This window comes from Rhinopithecus roxellana, chromosome 2, assembly GCF_007565055.1.
Source record: "Rhinopithecus roxellana isolate Shanxi Qingling chromosome 2, ASM756505v1, whole genome shotgun sequence".
Taxonomy (NCBI): Eukaryota; Metazoa; Chordata; class Mammalia; order Primates; family Cercopithecidae; genus Rhinopithecus; species Rhinopithecus roxellana.
In genome coordinates this window covers 56,925,986-56,946,069 of record NC_044550.1, presented here as the reverse complement: position 1 = coordinate 56,946,069, position 20,084 = coordinate 56,925,986, and the positions used below count along the sequence as shown (strand labels likewise).

General features: G+C 39.0%; 1 protein-coding gene across 2 annotated transcripts in view; it reads left to right on the top strand.

Annotated features, from left to right (window-relative positions):
- The window catches only part of SH3D19 (SH3 domain containing 19), a 195,023-nt gene that overhangs the window by 81,906 nt on the left and 93,033 nt on the right, over positions 1-20,084 (top strand). Inside the window, exons 1-2 of one of the 2 annotated variants that reach the window (XM_030916386.1) lie at positions 12,102-12,210; positions 13,870-13,909. Coding sequence is in view for 1 of the 2 variants with exons in the window: in XM_010372515.2 (XP_010370817.2) it covers positions 13,870-13,909 (40 nt within the window). In the remaining variant the exon portion in view is untranslated. Of the gene's footprint in view, positions 1-12,101; positions 12,211-13,869; positions 13,910-20,084 lie in introns of those variants that run through there. The other variant, XM_010372515.2, reaches the window with a different exon arrangement.

Sequence of the window (20,084 nt, the reverse complement as noted above, 5' to 3'; positions counted from 1 at the left end):
GTGGCATCTTATTGTGTATTCTTAGTAACTTCTTAAAATTAAATACATACAAATTATATTGCTCATGCTTCGGTGACAACTGGTCAACGGTGAGAATGACTGAGAAATTAAGCCTCATGTGCAGAATCTTCTGCTTATGAAACACGTAGTGAAGAAAACCTCCCTTGACTTTGTTTTTTATTTATTTATTATTTATTTATTTATTTATTTTTTGAGACGGAGTCTCACTCTGCCGCCCAGGCTGGAGTGCAGTGGCGCGATCTTGGCTCACTGCAAGCTCCGCCTCCCGAGTTCACACCATTCTCCTGCCTCAGCCTCCTGAGTAGCTGGGACTACAGGCGCCCACCACCTCGCCCGGCTAATTTTTTTTTGTATTTTTAGTAGAGACAGGGTTTCACCATGTTAGCCAGGATGGTCTCGATTTTCCGACCTCGTGATCGGCCCGCCTCGGCCTCCCAAAGTGCTGGGATTACAGGCGTGAGCCACCGCGCCCGGCCTGTTTGGTTTTTTTTTAAGAGACATGTTCTTTGTCACTCAGGCTAGAGTGCAGTAGTGCAATCATAGCTCACTGCAGCCTTGAATTCCTGGGCTTAAGGGATCCTTCTGCCTCAGCCTCCCAGGTAGCTGGGACTACAGGCCCATACCATTGTGCCCAGCTAATAAAAAAAAAAATTTTTTTGTAGCAATAGGGTCTCCCTATGTTGCCCAAGCTAGTCTTAAACTCCTAGCCTCAAGCAATCCTCCTGCCTCAGCTTCCCAAAGCACTGGGATCACAGGTGTGAACCATGGCACCTGGCCCAAGAGTTTTCTTCATAACAGAATTTTAGAGCATGTTCTAAAGATAAATCTGGTCATTTATCCACTAAGGTCTCAGGGTAGCTTATTTCCTATTTATAACTTTTCAACTGCCATACCTTTGAACATGTTACCCCCTCTATTAGCTCTACTATCTAATCTTATGCTGAATTAGCATTTCAGGAGAAGTGTAAAAGAATGAATGATACGGACCTCCTGAATCTATTTTTCTTGGCTCTTAATTTTTATGTCTTCTATCTCTGTGTTTTTGACTTGTGTTCTTTAAAATTCTGTCAACATATTTTTTAGATTACATTTATCTATGTCTGTTCCACAGAAGGGAATCCTTCATGTAGCTTCCTATGCTTCCTTGTCATGATTGCATTGCTTCCCACCCCTCCCAAAATAGTACATTTTTCGTTACATGAATATTATGTTTTTAGTAATTCTGCAATTCTGAAGTAGTACTTCAAAATGCGTTATTTCCAAATAAAAAATTTTTGAAGCCTTGTGGTAAGCACAGTATTTCTTCTCTATGAATTAATAACATCCACCCCTAAAAGAAACAAAAACAAACAACACAGAGGCTTTTTAGCTCAGCTGATCTCCAGCTTGCAGAGGTGTGGAGAGGACTCACACCAGTATCTTCAACAGCAGACACTTATGTTGTACCTATTTTGTGTAAGGTGCTCTGCCAGCCATTTCAAGGGATATAAAGGCTCTGTCTTAAAGAACCTTATCTTAGTAGAAGCAATAAGCCATAAGGAGGATTATAATGTGAGTCAAAATGTGGTAAGTGCCCATAGGTGCTAAGCACTGAATATATAGATGTCAAGGTGGAGGGCATTATTTCTGCCTGTGGAAGATCAAATAAGGCTTCAAAGTAAAGGTGACAGATGTCTCTAGGTGTCTCTTCTCACTCAAGAATTCTGTGAATCTTTAGAACTGTGAAAAATCAGAATTGAACACTTACTTTAGAAGCATTCTACACAGTGAATAATAGAATGAAACAATTGGACATTCTCCTTGTTTGTATTTCTGTATCATTTTGAAAGTGTTGTATGGATGGAAGTTAATGAAGTGGAGAGGAAGGACAGGAGTGGGCTTGAATTTGCAACAGATGTTGTATTGTACAGAGAATATATTCCCTATCCTCAGGTAGTTTGTCAAGGCCTGGCTGTGGCTTTACCTCTTCTTGATTAAAAGAAAAAAATTATTTTTTTTTTTTTTATCACTCTAGATTAGAGACCAAGACTGCCCCACTGTGGATAAAAATCTTAGTTTGAAGACACAGATCAGAAGAATCCTCATCCAAGTAGAAAAGGTTGCCAGAGCTGAGTGTTCTTATACCAGAGGGAGGTGCCTGGTCTTGGGAGCCCGTGAAGGAGTCTCTTGGTTACAGCAGTTTCTGATATTTGTTCATTTTGCAGGTTCATTATGAGCTCTGTGGCACAAACAAAACTAATGGAAGAAAAGACAGTAAAAAGTGGGACTTTTGCCCTTTAAAGAAAATAAAATCTTTATTTTTACCCTTAACAGCTGAAAACCAATGTACAGAGACGTTATCCGTCCTTTGGCACCTGAAATAATACTTTTAATTTTTGTTTTCTGTATTATTTTCTAAGGATTCCATACTACTCTGAAATATGGGAGATTCTAGTAATTTCATAAATAGATAAAAATTTACATTTAATCCAGTTCCTTGCTTTATGCCACTCATTCATCCTATTCAGAAAATTCATTTGGGAACTCTTCTCTTAAGTCTTAAAAAATGACAGTGAGGACTAAAACCCACATGAGGAACTAGGAATGAGGGAAGACATTAGGGAGAATGGAAGGGATGGTGATCCCTGGTCAGCACAGTTTATCTGCCTGCCTTTTAGCTCGCTTTCTCCCTCTTCTGCTTACTTTTAGGGCTTATTTATTACTTCTGCTGGAGGCTACAGTGGGAAAATGAAAATCAGATTTATTAATTTTCATAATAGCCTCTGGTTCAGAAGGGCTGGGAAGGGAAAGAAGAGAAGGAAAAATAGGCTGAACCATTGAATAAGGGAAGGTTTAGAAATTACTTTTAGTACATTGCTGTCCTCTGGACCAGTAATAAGAAAGAAAAATCCTACAGATTAAGAAATCCCTATTAGACAAAGGAAAATTACCCTTTTAGGTAATTCTCCCCACAATATTATGAACTTGCTAAATATTCTGTATTCCTGATACTATCATCGTAATAGCAGATGTTTGTTGAGCACTTATTCATAGCAAATATACTACCCTTTATATAACTTTATTCATTTAATCCTCCTTCAGTTTGATGAGATGGGTATTACTATTATTCCCCCTTTTACAGATGTGGACCCTGAAGCTTAGAGATGTCAGTTTGTTGCGGTCCTTCAGGTAATAAATAAGTAGTGAAGCAAGAACTCAAAACAAGGCCTGTCTGATGTAGAGTTCCTGCTTTTAACATCTGTGTAGATTGTCATACTAAAATATTTATTGATTTTCTACTGCAGGCACACCCCAGTAGTAGATACCTGGAGATGGTAAGCAATTGGTGCTGACCTTCTTTGTGAAACCTGTTATTCTGAGATGTACAAATTAACCTAAGCGATGCAAAATCAAAGATATATAAGTGATAGAATTAAAGAAAATGTATAATTAATATAATCTTAAAAGATCTTAAAAGGTTTGTGACCTGATTGGATTGGAGGGGAGACTGATTTATCTTTGCTTCCCACTCCCTTTGGCACTTGGAGCCTGTACCTGACCCTATAGCAGTTGGAGTTCAATTCATTTGAGAAGTGATAGCTGTGGGTCAGGCCTGGTGCTGGACATGGAGATGACTAAGACTAAGCTCTGTATAAGGGACTTTGGTTTCCTGGGAGAGCGGATGGTGATAATGAGATAACATTGTCTATGCTTAGGTACCAGATACTAAGTCTGATCCAAACTGATTTTGTAAGAAATTTTTTTTTTTTTTTTTTTGAGACAGAGTCTTGCTCTTTCACCCAGGCTGGAGTACAGTGGCACGATCTCAGCTCACTGCAACCTCCGCCTCCCAGGTTCAAGCAGGTAGCTTGAACCTCAGCCTCCCAGGTAGCTGGGATTACAGACGTGCACCACCACGCTCAGCTAATTTTTGTATTTTTAGTAGAGACGGGGTTTCACCATGTTGGCCAGGCTAGGTCTTGAACTCCTGGCCTCATGTGATTCACCTCCCAACCTCCCAAAGTGCTGGGATTACAGGTGCGAGCCACCGCACCCGGCCTGTAAGAAAGTTTTATCCTCAGATTAGTTAGGGGAATGTGTTAAACAAAGTTAAATAAATTTTTTTAATTGCAGAATTTTGAGAGGGAAACACTGAAAGCAATCCGTTATTAGGTCACTTTTTCAGATTGCCTTTCTTATAGCATATCTTATTCCAGGTTAAATTTATGATCCTTATTAAAAACCCACAGAAAACCAAATACTACATGTTCTCACTTAAAAGTGACAGTTAATCATTGAGTCCACTTGGACACAAAGAAGGAACAATGGACACGAGGGCCTACTTGAGGGTGGAGGGCGGGAGGAGGGGGAGGATTGAAAAATGACCTGTTGGGTGCTGTGCTCATTACCTGGGTGACAAAATAATCTGTACACCAAATCCCTTTGATGCATGTAACAAACCTGCGCATGTACCCCTGGACCTAAAATAAAAGCTGGAGGCCGGGGGTGGTGGCTCATGCCTGTAATGTCAGCAGTTTGGGAGGCTGAGGTAGGAGGATCACTTGAGCCCAGGAGTTCGAGCCCAGCCGGGGCTACAAAGTAAGATTCCATGTCTACAGGAAAAAAAGTGTTTTTAATTACCTGGGTGTGGTGGCACACACCTGTAGTCCCAGCTACTGGGGAGGCTGAGGTGGAATCTCCTGAGCCCAGGAGGTCTAGGCTGCAGTGAGCCAAGATTGCACCACTGCACTCCAGCCTGAGTGACAGAGTGAGCCCCTGTCTCAAAAAAAAAAAAAAAAAAAAAAAAAAAAAACTTGGAAAGAAAACAAAAACCAAAAAACAGAAAGAAAAACCCTTAGGAATGGCCCAATATTTTGAATTTGATAGGGAACTAAAAGGTCCTTTTATCCCTCCTTAAATCACAAATGTTGCTTACTGAAAAATATTTTATAACAAAAAGAGGTATGAAGGTAACTGTTAAGGCAAGGGAATCATTAGGGAGCTTGAGGAGGGAGCAGCAGGAAGGGTTGATGACCCCCTGTCTCTAAGCCAGCTTCCCTTGGTGCTCCCCTCCCTGCCTTACTTCCCAGGACCCAAGTGACACTGATCAAATGTTATTTTCCTAAAGTCTCTACCAAATTCACCCTGGGGTAAAAAGGGGCAATACAGATGGTGGCTTTGATTTTTCATCTCTGAAACGACTAACGTAAGAACCCCAAATCATTAAAAGCCTGATTCGATAGTTGAATTCAACAATCAAAATGATTCATTTGAACCATTTCGAAGAAGAACTATTAAAAAGAATTAGCAGCCTGTCACCAAATAGCTGGTTTCTCTTCCAGTTCAAATGTGCTGTAGTTTTTTCCTGTGCGTTTTTTGTTTTGGCGAGGCCTATGTTCAGCAGAAGAATAGACCAAATGTGAATTGTTTTAGGAGAAAGTTGACACTAAAATCACTATTGTATTTATAAAAAGTCAAAAAATGTATGGTAATTCTTAAGAAGACACATCATTTTGCAGCAATATTAGATATATCCATGAACCAACTATAGCATAAAGGATGCAGGGCAGAAAAGGAAATGGGAGGGCATTGGATAGTACCATTATGAACAAATATTTACAGAGTACTGACTGTGAAGCAGAGTCTAACACAGAGACCCTGCCTACATCAGACATTGCTTCGATAAAGGGGACAGACACATGCCCAAAACCTTGAACAGCAGTGCACACTATCATGCTTAGTGTGAAGTGAGTGCTATAGACGGATAGTCTGAGAGTTCAGATATGGTGCGTTAGGCAGAATGATGCTATCCCCCGCCCCACAAAGATGTCCACATTGTAATCCCTGGAACCTGCAAATGTGTCACATTTCATGGCAAAGGACTATTAAGGTTGTGAATCAACTTGACATAGGGAGATTATTCTGGATTATCCTGGTGTACCCAGTGTCATCATAAGAGTCCTTTAAAGTAGAAGAGGGAGGTAGATGAGGAAACCAGAGTCATAAAGAGATTTTTAAATGCTACACTATTGGAGGAAAGGACAGCAGGCCAAGGAATGCAAGTGACCTCAGGAAACTGCGAAAGGCAAGGAAATGGATTCTCTCCTAGAGCATCCAAAGGGAATGCAGCCTAGCAAACACCTTAATGCAGCGATCCCCAACCTTTTTGGTACCAGGGGCTGTTCTCATGGAAGACAATTTTTCCATGGACCAGGTGCAGAGGGCTGGTTTCAGGATCATTCAAACATATTACATTTATTGTGTGCTTTATATTATTATCACATTGTAATATATAATGAAATAATTATACAACTCACCATAATGTAGAATCAGTGGGAGCCCTGAGCTGGTTTTCCTGCAACTAGATGGTCCCATCTGGGGGTGATGGGAGACAGTGACAGATCATCAGACATTAGATTCTCTTAAGGAGCATAAACCCTAGATCCCTCCCATGTGCAGTTCACAATAGGGTTCACTCTCCTGTGAGAATCTAATGTGGATGCTTATCTGACAGTAGGCGCAGCTCCGGCAGTAATTCTTGCTTGCTTCCTGCCCTGTGGCCCAGTTCCTAACGGGCCATGGACTGGTACTGGTCCATGGCAGAGGGGTTGGGGACCCCCACATTAATGGGTCTAGTGATACTCATTTTGACTTCTGGCCTCTAGAACTTTAAGATAATACATTTTTGTTATCTTAAACTGCTAAATTTGTGGTAGTTTGGTACAGCAGCAATAAGAAATGAATACAAGGATGATGAAGAGAGAGAGGAATCAGGGACAGCTTCATGGAGAAGGTGGTTCTTGAGCCATGCATTAAAGATACTAAGAGTGGGCCGGGCACGGTGGCTCAAGCCTGTAATCCCAGCACTTTGGGAGGCCGAGACGGGCGGATCACGAGGTCAGGAGATCGAGACCATCCTGGCTAACACGGTGAAACCCCGTCTCTACTAAAAATACAAAAACTAGCCGGGCGAAGTGGCGGGCGCCTGTAGTCCCAGCTACTCGGGAGGCTGAGGCAGGAGAATGGCGTAAACCCGGGAGGCGGAGCTTGCAGTGAGCTGAGATCTGGCCACTGCACTCCAGCCCCGGCGACAGAGTGAGACTCTGCCTCAAAAAAAAAAAAAAAAAAAAAGATACTAAGAGTGGTAGTCACAGAATTAGAGTCCTAGAATTGATGGTCTGGATATTGAGCTAAACCTTTCATACCCTTTAATTCTTTTATCCTCATAAAACCTCCATAAGGATAGTATTTTCCCATTTTGTAGATGAGAAAACTGAGGCTTAAGGAGGTTAAGCAACTTGTACAGTCACTATGATGCAGTATCATTTGCTACAACTAGTTAATAGCTGGCCTTTTAACAACATGATGGCAGCTGACATTTGTGCTGTGCTTAAGTGTACAGACAGGGTGCTAAGAATGTCACTGGCATTATCTCATTTAATCCTCTCAAGATCTAAGTGATGTATATTTTTTCTGAGGCCTAGATTTATTTGACCAGCAATATGATTGGGTTGGAGGGGAAGAAACTGGGGCCAGAAAATCCAGTCAGGACCTAAGAGTCGAGACAGTTGCTGATAAGAACCTAAAATGAGGGTAAAAACAGTAGGGATGAGAAGGAGAAAACATTCCAGAAATAGTCTGCTTCTTTGTTGAAACATAAATTCCTTTTTTTTTTTTTTTTTAGGCAGAGTCTTGCTCCATCCCCCAGGCTGGAGTGCAGTGGCGTGACTTCAGCTCACTGCAGCCTCCACCTCCCGGGTTCAAGCGATTCTCCTGCCTCAGCCACCTGAGCAGCTGGGATTACATATGTGCACCACCATGTCCTACAAATTTTTGTAGTTTAAGTAGAGACAGGGTTTCACCATGTTGGCCAGGCTGGTCTCCAACTTCTGACCTCAAGTGATCCGCCCGCCTCAGCCTCCCAAAGTGCTGGGATTACAGGCATGAGCCACCACACCCAGCTAAGACACAAATTCTTGTTTGAAAAAACTTCGTTTTCATCTCCAATTCTTCCCTTCCTGGGTGATTAGGTTACTGCATTTTAATGAATTGTAATGAATTTAGGCACTTTAATTAATGAACAGTGTCAGTACTGATAGTGCTGTAGACCAGACTTTCCCATTTATCCATAGAAGCGTGGGCAGCAGCAGCCATGTAAACTTCTCTGTCATATGTCTTATTTCTCCCCTGCAGTGGTAACTGACAGAGACCCTCTTTAATTTCTTGGCTTTTTTAACCAAGAGAGTAGGAACTTTCTGACTTAAGTTCAACAATGTGTTAGTTCAGCAACAACAAATATATATTTATTGAAAAGCTCTCATGTAAAGAATAGACCATCACTGTGGGAATCTCAAATGTAAATAAAAATCAGTTTGGAGACACACCTAAACAAGGCTGTCAAATAGAAAACAGAGGTGGATTCATATTAGTTAGTGTCAGTAACTTTGTAGAATGAGCACTGCCTTCTTTTCAAGTGTGTATATATATATATATATGCTTGAAGCATATACTTGAAATATATATTTTATATATATATATATTTGCAGTTTTCTCTCTCTAAATATAAGAACCATTTAAAGTTTTTAGAAAAGTATTTGAAATTTTGGTATCTGATAAGTAAAATCCCATCCATGTTCTATTTGTTTGGAATCAATTATGCAATCTTTTAAAGAATCACCAGAGTAAGATGTATGAACACTGGGTATCTTATGTCTTATAATGGATGACTTCATTGTTTTATTTATTCTGCTTGTCATAAGTAAAGATGTAATGACATTGCTGCTACAAATTATTCCTTTTTAGCCCCAAGGAAACTTTAGTTAATTCTGAATGGCACAAAGGGTTTATGTAGGGTTCATCCATATTTTTAAAATGGTATCTACTATATATACTCCCAAGCTGGAACTTAACAGTAATGCTTGGGAGTATGCTGCAGAATCACTTCTTTGGTAATGCTCCTGCTAAAGAGATTTTGATATGCCAAGATGAGATATAAGAGATTCACTTCGGCCGGGCGCAGTGGCTCACACCTATAATCCCAGCACTTTGGGAGGCCGAGGTGGCCGGATCATGAGATCAGGAGTTCAAGACCAGCCTGGCCAATATGGTGAAACCCCGTCTCTACTAAAAATACAAAAATTAGCTGGGTGTGGTGGCATGCACCTGTAGTCCCAGCTGAGGCAGAAGAATTGCTTGAACCTGGAAGGCAGAGGTTGCAGTGAGCCAAGATCACACCAAGATTGCACTCCAGCCTGGGCAACAGTGTGAGACTCTGTCTCAATTAAAAAAAAAAAAAAAAAAAAGATAGACTCACTTTAAACCACTTCTTACTCCATTGTGAGTGTATCTGTGTATATTCATTCATATAGACTGAGCCTTCCCCCTAATTTCAAAGAATGATTTCAGGTCTTTCATTTCCAACTTAAGTTAGTAAAGTAAGTCCCTACCCAATGGGGTTTGATTTTTCTCTCTAGTTAAGTGATCAAAGCTAAATCATCAAAGCCTGAATGTCTTACAACAGATTCTAATATGTTCCGAGTTGGCTATTCTTCTTAGTTTTAATCAAAGCAAAGATGACATTTGCATTTTTGTCATTTCCATTTCAAAGTGTTATTAGAGTCAGAATCACCCTGAATGGTTCCACATCAGTAGGATCTGCGTAGCCGTACCCAAAAGCTGTCCCTGCCAGAATAGGGGCCCATTTCTACATAAGTGGTATAACACCTAAATACATAAACATTGGAATCATGTGTCTAGATTACATGGAACCAAGTTGACGTGAAAAGAAAATGTGGATAATCTGGAGTTCTTACACAGAGTCCTTAACCCATGATAACATCCTACCACTCTCCTAACTGTTCTTCAGTCCCCTTGACAAACCATGGGTTCCCCCACTGCATCCCTCACATCTCCCCCACAGCATTTATACATACACAACCAACAGTCTTTGTGCCAGCTCTGTCTTTTTTTTTTTTTTTTTTTTTTTTTTTTGAGACAGAGTCTCACTCCATCACCCAGGCTGGAATGCATGGGCATGATTTTGGCTCGCTGCAACCTTTGTCTCCCAGGCTCAAGTGATCCTCCCACCCTCAGCCCCCTCAGTAACTGGGATTACAGGCGTGCATCACCACGCCCAGCTAATTTTTTTGTATTTTTGGTAGAGATGGGGTTTTGCCTTCTTGGCCAGGCTGGTCCCGAACTCCTGACCTCAGGTGATCCACCCACCTCAGCATCCCAAAGTGCTGGGATTACAGGTGTGAACCATGGCCCCCCAGCCTCTGCCTTATTTTCTGTCTTTGTTCTGCTTACAGAGTACTCTTCTATTCCTCAGTTAGCTTTATTAACCATGAGGCATGGATGAGAGGGACAAGGAACACACGAGGGGTATATGTGTGTGTGTGTGTGTGTGTGTGTGTGTGTGTGTGTGTGTGTGTCAGTCATACATATCTACAAAACCATTACATGGTTACCCAGCCATGGTTACCCTCACACTGAGAATGTCCTGCTGGTCTTTGAGTGACCTAAACCATCATGCTCTGCTGGGCGGGCCCCTGGAATAAGTATATCATCCATAGCAAATGTGTAGCATTTGGCAAATTTTAGAGTTAAGGCATTTTATTTTTAATAACTCTTTTTCATAGAAATGGTGAGACTTTAGGCCAGAAAGTTATTCATATGATTTCTAAATATGCAGAAGTTCAGAAAAGCTTTAGAAATATTCTTCCCCAATTATTTGAAAATTGGAAACTCTAAAAAATTGGAAGGCTGAGCATGGTGGCTCATACCTGCAATCCCAACAATTTGGGAGGCCAAGGCAGGAGGATTGCTTGAGTCCTGAAGTTTGAGACTAGCCTGGGCAAAATAGGGAGACCCTGTCTCTACAAAAAAAAAAAAAAAAAAAAAAAAAAATTAATTCGCTGGGCATGGTGGCATGTGCCTGTAATCCTAACTACTTCAACTACTTGGGAGGCTGAGATGGGAGGATCACTTGAGCTCAGGAGCTCAAGGCTGCAGTGAGCTGTGATTGCACCACTGCTCTCCAGCCTGGAGTACAGAGCGAAACCTTGTCTCAAAAAAAAAAAAAAAAAAAAAAGGAAAAGAAAAAGAAAAAAGAAAAAATTCGGAGAATGTGCTGAAGAGTATTTGATTTGAAAGAAAATCCATACACTTAAAGCACTATATATAGCCAAATTAAATTTCCGTGTTTGCTGTAGATCTGTTCTCGTTCTTAAGGGGATTTTATCCAAATGTTTTGTTATTGTTGGCAAGAAAGCAGATTCTGAATCCACCCTCGTGATTTGTTTTGTTCAGTCTTGGCTTTTGGAACAAAATAATAACCACTTACTATTTTGCCAAAAAGTTTATTTCTGCTAATATATTTCTTGACAATTGCACAATAATCCTGACTGTCATGAAAATTACTTTGTTTAAAATATAAGTATATGAAGAAGTATAAGTATATAAGACACACAGATACGCAACACACACACACCATTATTTATATGTATTTAAGCTAAAATATGGCTCTATGGCAAAATGTGAAATCAAAATATTTGTATACTTTGAGGGAAAAGATCAAGCCAAGAACATGTGTTTCAATTTGTTTTTCATTGTCAAGAGGTGAGGTATGGGAAATATTGTGAGTAATGGATAATTTACCCTTACCCTCAGATTATCAACTATATGAGTTCTTAGGAATAACATTTTATAAGTACTGTGTATCTGTATTTACACAGGAATGTAACACAGATAACACTAATAGTGAATTTGGGGGAAAATTTTTTAAATTTCACTCAGCAGATAATCAAGTCTTTTCTTGAATTTTAATTACTGGTTCAATAGAGAAGTGCTATGAGAAGGCATTCATATTTTCTTAGAGCAGAAAGTGTAAAAATGACTGTAGAATTTCCTGTTTTAACCAAGAATGAAGGAGAGCTGTGAGCCATTTGCTTCCTGAGTGGCCACATTCCAGCTGTGCAGACTGGTCATAGCACATCTGCCAATCAGAACAGGCCCTGGAGGGAAGCCCTTGGATACTGAGTCTTGTTTACATGCATCGTGACTCTGTTTCTCCCTTCCTCTTGTGTGTTGTACCACTAGGAAGATTAGTGGGGAAATTTGCTATTACATTCCTAAATAAACTATGAAACTAGGATCACAGCCACAGCAAATGATGTTCTGGACAGAGTTTTAGCTCGACTTTAGCCACAGGTAAGAGTTGTTGCTTTGTTATATGGGGATAGCTAATCTGTATTCAGTTTTTGGTTTTACTTTGAGACATTATACGTCATTTTTGTAGCGAAGCTAGCAGGCTAAAAACTGGAGAAGAATGATTGAAAGAAATGACTTAAATGTGCCCTGCGTTACTATGACTTTAAAATCTTAATACTCATCAAATGAAAAACATGATATTTTCATTTAAGGGAGGGGTAAAACCAAGTTAAATTAAAACAGAAAAGTTTTAAAAGCTGCAGTAATACTAAGTCACAGTGTAGAGAAATTGGAACCAGAAACGTGCTAACACTATGTGTTTGGAAAGCATTATATCTAAGCAGACATGCTTTATTGTGGATCTTTTTACTTACTAGTCTTTCAGAGAACAGTGTTTTCATGAGTACTAACTCTTTGGCTTTGAAAAACATTTGTTTTTTTTTATGAACTCATTCAGAAAGAATTGTTACATATGTTTAACCGTATAAATCCTATTCCTTTTCTTCCATATTTCTTTCTAGAAGTTTTAGAGTATGTTTCATAATCCTCTTATTCTGTTCCACCAGCAATAAAATTAAGGAAAAACTAAAAGAATTCCTGTCTAATCTTTACATTGCCATTAAATTCTATCTTGTTAGCATTAATTCAGAAGATACTATAGAAAACTGTATTTTGATAATATTCCATAGGATTTTTTCTTAAAGTCATTGCTTAGGATATGTTGTGGTTTGTATATTGCTTTTTATTGTTTATTTTTGCATGACACTGCGGCCTTTTACTTCATTTATTTTTAATTTTTAAGCATATAGTGGAGGAAAAATTGTTACTCAGATTCAAAAAAGACAACCTGTGGGTTTTATGATTGTTTCTCTTATATATGATAGTCTCAAGGTTGATTAATAGCATTTTACAGCAGTCTAGAGAGGCACTTTTGAAAAGTTCAAGCATGTGTGCTCTTATTTCTTACCCTATAGCAGGGTTTCTCGACCTCTGAACTACTGACATTTTGGATGAGATAATTCTTTTGGTGAAAGGGACTGCCCTATGCATTGTAGGACCTTTAGCAATATTCCTGCTTTCTACCCATGAAGAGCTCCCTTCTTCCCAGTTGTGACAATCAAAAATTTTATATGGAGGGCATATTATATCTAATTACTGGAGAAACATTGAAATCCAACTTCTGAAACGTTCTGGGTGATAGATAGTTAAGGGTGAAGCTGTATTGGTCTTAGTATTTGCAGATGTTGTAGCTGACTGTTCATTTTTTCCCCCTCCCCATTCTGTTAGAAGCTTCTGCCAACCATGATTCATGGAATGATTTTTTTGAGCTGAGTAATCTGTGGCTTTGCAGTTTCCTTGCTTTCTTTCCTTAGCTAAATCTCTTCTGGTGTTAGCAAAGTATTTAGCACAGGAGAGATCTTTTAAAATGAAATAATACATGTAACGATACGTTTTCCAATGATGATTTTAACAAACCATAAGCTTTTACGCCTGTCCTTTGTTGTCTCTTTTCTGCCTCTGTCAGACGAACTGTGATGAAGAGCCTTATAGTTAGGAAGACCCAACTGCCTTTGAACAGTCCTTTGTGAAATCTAATGGTATGGCAGCTGGTATTTGAAAACGAACATTTTCACATGTAACCGTCTTCTTTCTCTACAGATCGCAACGAACGAAATAAACCAGAACACCGTTCTTCAAGGTATGAGTTTACAGTATCTGATAATCCTGTATAAAGTTTCTTATTTGAAAAGTATTGTTGGGAGGCAATGTAAGTGTCCTCTTTAGAGTTACTGTCTATTGGAATCTTCTGTGGCATTCAGAGAAGCTTCATAAGGGAAATCTTGTTCATTCTCTGAATAAAAATTTCGTACAAAACTATTGACTACCCGGAAAACATGTTTTATTTTAAGAATTCCTATCAGTGACAGATATATTTTCATAAAAATTATTTTACTCTCATTTCTTTATTTTGTTACTTATTTTCCTCCCCTCCCTGTAACCAGTATTTTTATAAGTGTGTATTGCTGTTTTCCTAATCATAAAATGAATATAGGCTCATTGTAGAAATTTAAAAGATATTTTAAAAATACAGAGCATGAAAAAAGCAGAACAAAACAAAACCCAGACTGCCTTCCATCAGCCAGCGATGGCTGGCTATTGCTAAAATTTTGGTATGTTTCTTTCTAGACTTTTAGATTATATATGTATGTATATATTCAAATGGATTATTTCATGTTTTTGTTAGGTATTTCAAGTGGCGGGGAAGGTTGTATCACTTAGGCTCTCAACCACACTGAGTGTATTTCACTAGAATTCTCCGACACTGAAGAGTACATTTAAAAATCCTTGTCAAAGTTAGAGATGAAAAGTTGTCTGACTTCTCATAGGCAGGACTGACAGGCTATATTTAATATTTTTAACCCAGTACTATGAAAGATTATAATTTTTCTAATATTAATTTCTTTTTATTCCACATTCTACCACCTTTTTAAAATATTTTATGTTGTGGGAATTGTTAATGTACTTATTGGGTTGACTGCTTTGGTAAACCAAATCCTCATTGACTTCAATCAATAAAAATATAAAATCTATAAAAATTTCATTACTTAGAGTAGCAATGCATTTTGCAGAAATTGTCAATCAAAATAAGTTAGTGAGACCTAATCTGAGAGAAGAATATAGCTGGGTATTTAGAATATTGACTGATTTTTGTTTTCCAGGTACGATTTACATATGTTAAAATTCATTCTTTTTTGTGTATAATCTTATTAGTTTTGACAGGCATGTACAACTATGTATCTACCACCATAATCATTAAACAGTTTGTAAGATTCTTTTATTTTAGATACCTAAAGAAAAATAGCAGCCAGGCATGGTGGTTCACACCTGTAATCACAGCTACTTGGGAGGCTGAGGCAGGAGGATCACTTGAGCCCAGGAGTTCACGACTAGCCTGGGCAACATAGCAAAACACTGTCTCATCTCTGTTAAAAATAAAGCAATGTAAGAAAAAGGACTTTGACACCCCAGAGATTCTATTTCATAAGTCTCGAATGAATCCTCAAAATCTGTATATTAAACAAGTCCCCCAGTGATTCTGATGTGTAGTCAGGTTGGGGACCACTGGTCTAGAATATAGCAGCGGAGTTGGGACAGGGAAGGTGAAAAAGAAGAGTAAGATAAAAGTCAAAGCTAAACCATAGGAAGACTGGTGTGAGGAATTGGGAGAACTTAACCCAGATGTGGAAGTTTGGGGAAGTGCATGGGATGGAAATGATAACTGGCTTCAAACACCCAGAGGCTGATATGTGGAGGAAACTAGCAGAATTCTTCCTAATAAATACTGTTCTCTACTAAGAGGATCCCTGGCCACTGGAGGAATGGCAGATTCTGGGTCTGGGCTAAGGGAAAATCAAGATGATCCTGGATATCTAGTTGTGATGGAAAGCTAGGAAGTGCTTAACTAATGGGGTCATGTTGAAAAGAGAGATGGTAGCATCAAGGGATTTTCACTGGCCAAATTTTGGGGTAATTTCAGTATCCAAAAAAATGATGATAATGGATCCCATGTAGAAGAAATGACAGAACTTAGAAAATCATCATTTTGTAATTCTTAAAGTAATAGTTGATGCAGGCAAAGATCATCAGTAGCAGCTAAAACTTCTGTAAAAAGTTGTTGGGAAACCAAAAGATACCAGCTGCTGTTAAAAAAAAAAAAGAAGAAGAAGAAGAAGAAAAGGTTATTGGGAAAAGTTGTTAAAATATCACCCCATAGATCAGTTTTTAATTGCAAAGGGGAAAATTTACCATTTTAATGGAGAGACCTAGTGGTCACCATCTAAATCAAGTGGTCAGCATGTATATTATCACTAGTGAGATAAGTAGTACACTTATGTAGTAGTCCTAGGGAAGAAAAAAAAAAAAGCTGGGAGAATATTCCAGATAACAAGAGACCAAAGAGGCCGGGCCTGGTGGCTCACGCCTGTAATCCCAACACTTTGAAAGGCCAAGGCATGTGAATCATTTGAGGTCAGGAGTTCAACGCTGGCCAACTCCATCTCTGCTAACAATTAGCTGGGCATGGTGGTCCACACCTGTAATCCCAGCTACTCGTGAGGCCAAGGTGGAGGTTGCAATGAACCAAGATCACACCACTACACTCTAAGCTGGGCGACAGAGTGAGACTCCATTGAGAGAGAGAGAGAGAGAGAGAGACCAAAGATATATTGACAACCAAATCTAATATGTGAATTAAAAAAAAAAAATCTAGGACTAAAAAATCCCAACTTTAAAAAAGGTTGGGGAGGGGAGAATTTAAACATGGATGTTATTTTAAATAATATTTTATTAAACATTACTTTTTAAGGTGTAGAATAGAAATGTCATTATGCAGGAGAATGTGATTCTTAGGAGATATATGCCAAGGTATTAATATAAGGGTGATATAGTTTTATGTTAGCAACTAAATCTCAATTTGGGGGAAAAAACCCAGGATGAGCAATAAAGAAGCAGATATTGAAAACTATTAATAATTGGTGAATAGACGAAAGGCATATCGGTGTTACTTATACTGTTTCTTCAGCTTTTTTGTACACATGAAAATTTCAAAATAGAAAGAAACAGTGGAGAGAACTGTTGTGTGTGTTCCTGGGAGTCCCGGAGGACAGAATGCACCTCTGTGGGTGGAACTTGGAGGGAGATATATTTCTACACAAAATGAGGAAGAATTTCCTGACAGAGCTGGTCAAAAATGGAATGGGCTACTCTGTGAAGTAATACTGTCAAAGAAAAGCTAAACAAGCTAGCGCTGGAAATAAAAATAGAGAAGATTCACGCATGGCTAAGTCATTATTCTAGATGGCTCCAGCTCCTTGCACACTAATAGCCAATAAATATCTCTTGTGAGTCTCTATTCTGGCTGAGGATACAATAGAATATAAGAAAAAGTCTCCAGGTTGATGGAGGGTCCATTATTGTGGACTTACACTCCCCATCTCTGAGAATCTATTGACCCTAAAGTGAAGTTCCCAGTCTTTACAGTTATATTTTAGGCAATGATGTGGTACTTTTGAGGGTATTCGAAAGTATTCTCTGTATTTTTAATCTCTTGTACTTTAGTATAAACAAGTTCTTTAGTACTGTGTTACTGGTCTTGGTAACCCTGGCACTTAGTAGATTGCCTGGCCCACAATAAACGATAAATAACTGTTGAATAAATAAATGCCAAAGGTATTTTGAGGAGAGAAAGGGAAATGGCAGTATTTTTCTCTTGCAAATCGGGAAGAACCTGACTCTGAAAAGCTCGCCCACAACTATTATTGGATATGTGTGTTACAACAGCAAGAAGTGATGCCCTATAAGAAAGGGGAAATGTTTTTTCAGGAAAGGCCATCATTTTCTGTCCAGGGTATCTGCTGACATTGGCGGTGACCTGTTCTTCTCCTGCCATCCTCCGCTAAGCAGGGCTATCCTGCCAGGCCAGCAGTGCATCAAGCAGATTAATACTTGCTGCATCAACAGAGCAGAAAGAAGAAAATATAAACAAAAAGTCATTTAATTTTGGTTTTTCGGTTCTCAGGGCACTCAGCAGCAAGAATGATGGGCTCAAAGCCCCGCAGTGATAACAGAAATGCATTTCTCTTGTTTGTGTTTTTAGAGGCCACGCACTGCTATAGCTTTCATAGTAAGAGGTGAATAAATCTGGGACGTCTGCCTGTTCTTTCACTTCAGTGCTAGACTAAGAAGGAAAACATAATTCTTGTCAAGTTAAAGGAAAAGTTTTATCACATGTAGGCCAACACTAAGACCCCAAGCAAAAGGCATCCTGGGTGTTTTTTGATTACTTTGTTTTGATGTTGATTTGCTTGCTGCCGATTGATTGATATACATGTGAGAAATATCTAAGTTGTTCTTGTCTCAACCTTGTTAGTTTAAACACACCATTTCCCAAATTGATGTCCCACAGAACTCTCTTCTGTAGATTATTAATCCGTATGTCAAGAAATAAGTGTTAATATGCAGAAAAGTTTATGAAATAGCGAATTAAACAAAATGAGACATATTTCTTTACTGTGATGCTCCTCAGAGTCTTTAATACACTCAAGTACATTATAAAACTCCAAGTGAGAGCTACACTACACACCCATTTGAAAATTTAGTTGAATTTATAACTTCTTTTCCCAGACATAGCTATTAATAACATCTAGAAAAAAGTACCATGGAATGGCAGTTTGGGAAACTAATTAGAGGGAAGTAGGAGCTAAAGATAATAAGAATGTTAAGCCCTATGGCAGTCAGTGCCACAAACAGAAAATTAAGAGCTCTTTTTACCACCCCACCAGCTCTAAATAATAGATCTTGATGACTTAGGGGTCTGAATTACCACCTAATTCATCTCAAATGTTTTACCTACTACAAGGAAATATTTTACAGAAGCAAAAAAAGAAGGCGGCAAAACAAAGAATCTTAACTCTATTTCTCAAAAATTGTCATTTGAATCTTGGCCTCCCTAAAGCCTTCTTACAGTCAGCTGTCATAATCCCCTTCGATATCCATTAATAAAATTAAATGAAATTTCATTAAAAATCATAGAAGTAAGAAAATGGAAATTCAGCAAAGTGATTCTAAAATGTGTAAGGAAGAGCAAGACTAACCAAGGCAATTTTGAAGATGAAAGAGGAGAGGTGGACTCTTGTAAGTAATTAAGACAATTTTTTTGTCAGTAAACATAGAAATAGGTTGCTGAAGCAGACTAAAGAGCCCACAGACATAGATGAATACATAGAGTTCTGTGTCATGTGATATGATAGAGGCAACATTGCAGATCAGTGAGGGAAAGCAGATGTCAACAGATGGTGCTTGAATAACTGATTATCCATTTTTTTTTTTTTTTTTTTTTTTTGAGACGGAGTCTCGCTGGCTCGCCCAGGCGGGAGTGCGGTGGCCGGATCTCAGCTCACTGTGAGCTCCGCCTCCCGGGTTCACGCCATCCTCCTGCCTCAGCCTCCTGAGTAGCTGGGACTACAGGCGCCCGCCACCTTGCCCGGCTAGTTTTTTGTAGTTTTTAGTAGAGACGGGGTTTCACCGGGTTAGCCAGGATGGTCTCGATCTCCTGACCTCGTGATCCACCCGTCTCGGCCTCCCAAAGTGCTGGGATTACAGGCTTGAGCCACCGCACCCGGCCTGATTATCCATATTTTTAATCTACACAGAATTTGATTTATCTTATGACATGAGATAAAAATCTAAAGAAATGAAAGAAGTAAAATGGAAACATTTCAAATAAATGTATAAGAATATCTTTATGAGGTAGTGAGTTCTTAAGGTTCAACAAATACAAACCATGAAGAAAAAGATTGATAAATCTGACTATGTGAAAATTTAAAATTTATGTACATGAATACATCAGAAGCATGTGAAAAGGGAAGTAATGACTGTGCAGTGCACGTAGGCGACAAAGGTTAGTATCCAGGATAAAGAAAAACTACGTATACGGAAGAAAAAGACAAGTAAATATGGGTAGGGGACACATAAAAGATGAAACCTAAGTAACCAGTTAATATACGAAAAGATTCTTCACCTTGCTAGGATTAAGATGTGCACTAACGTGATAATGAGATACCATTTCACTTCCATGGAATTGGCAAAGAAATCTCAAAGACTGAAAATACCAAGTACATATGAGAGTATGTAATTTGGTACAACTGTAAGGAAGACTTTATTCAGGACCATCATGATAGGTATGGAGACAACTGCAATGGGATTTTGCAGTGGGGGAGATAGGTTGGGCTCAACTCATGAGCAAGTGGGAATTTATAGTAAAGGAGCAGGGGTGGGGGTCAGTGGATAGAAAATTACTGAGAGGAAACATTGGG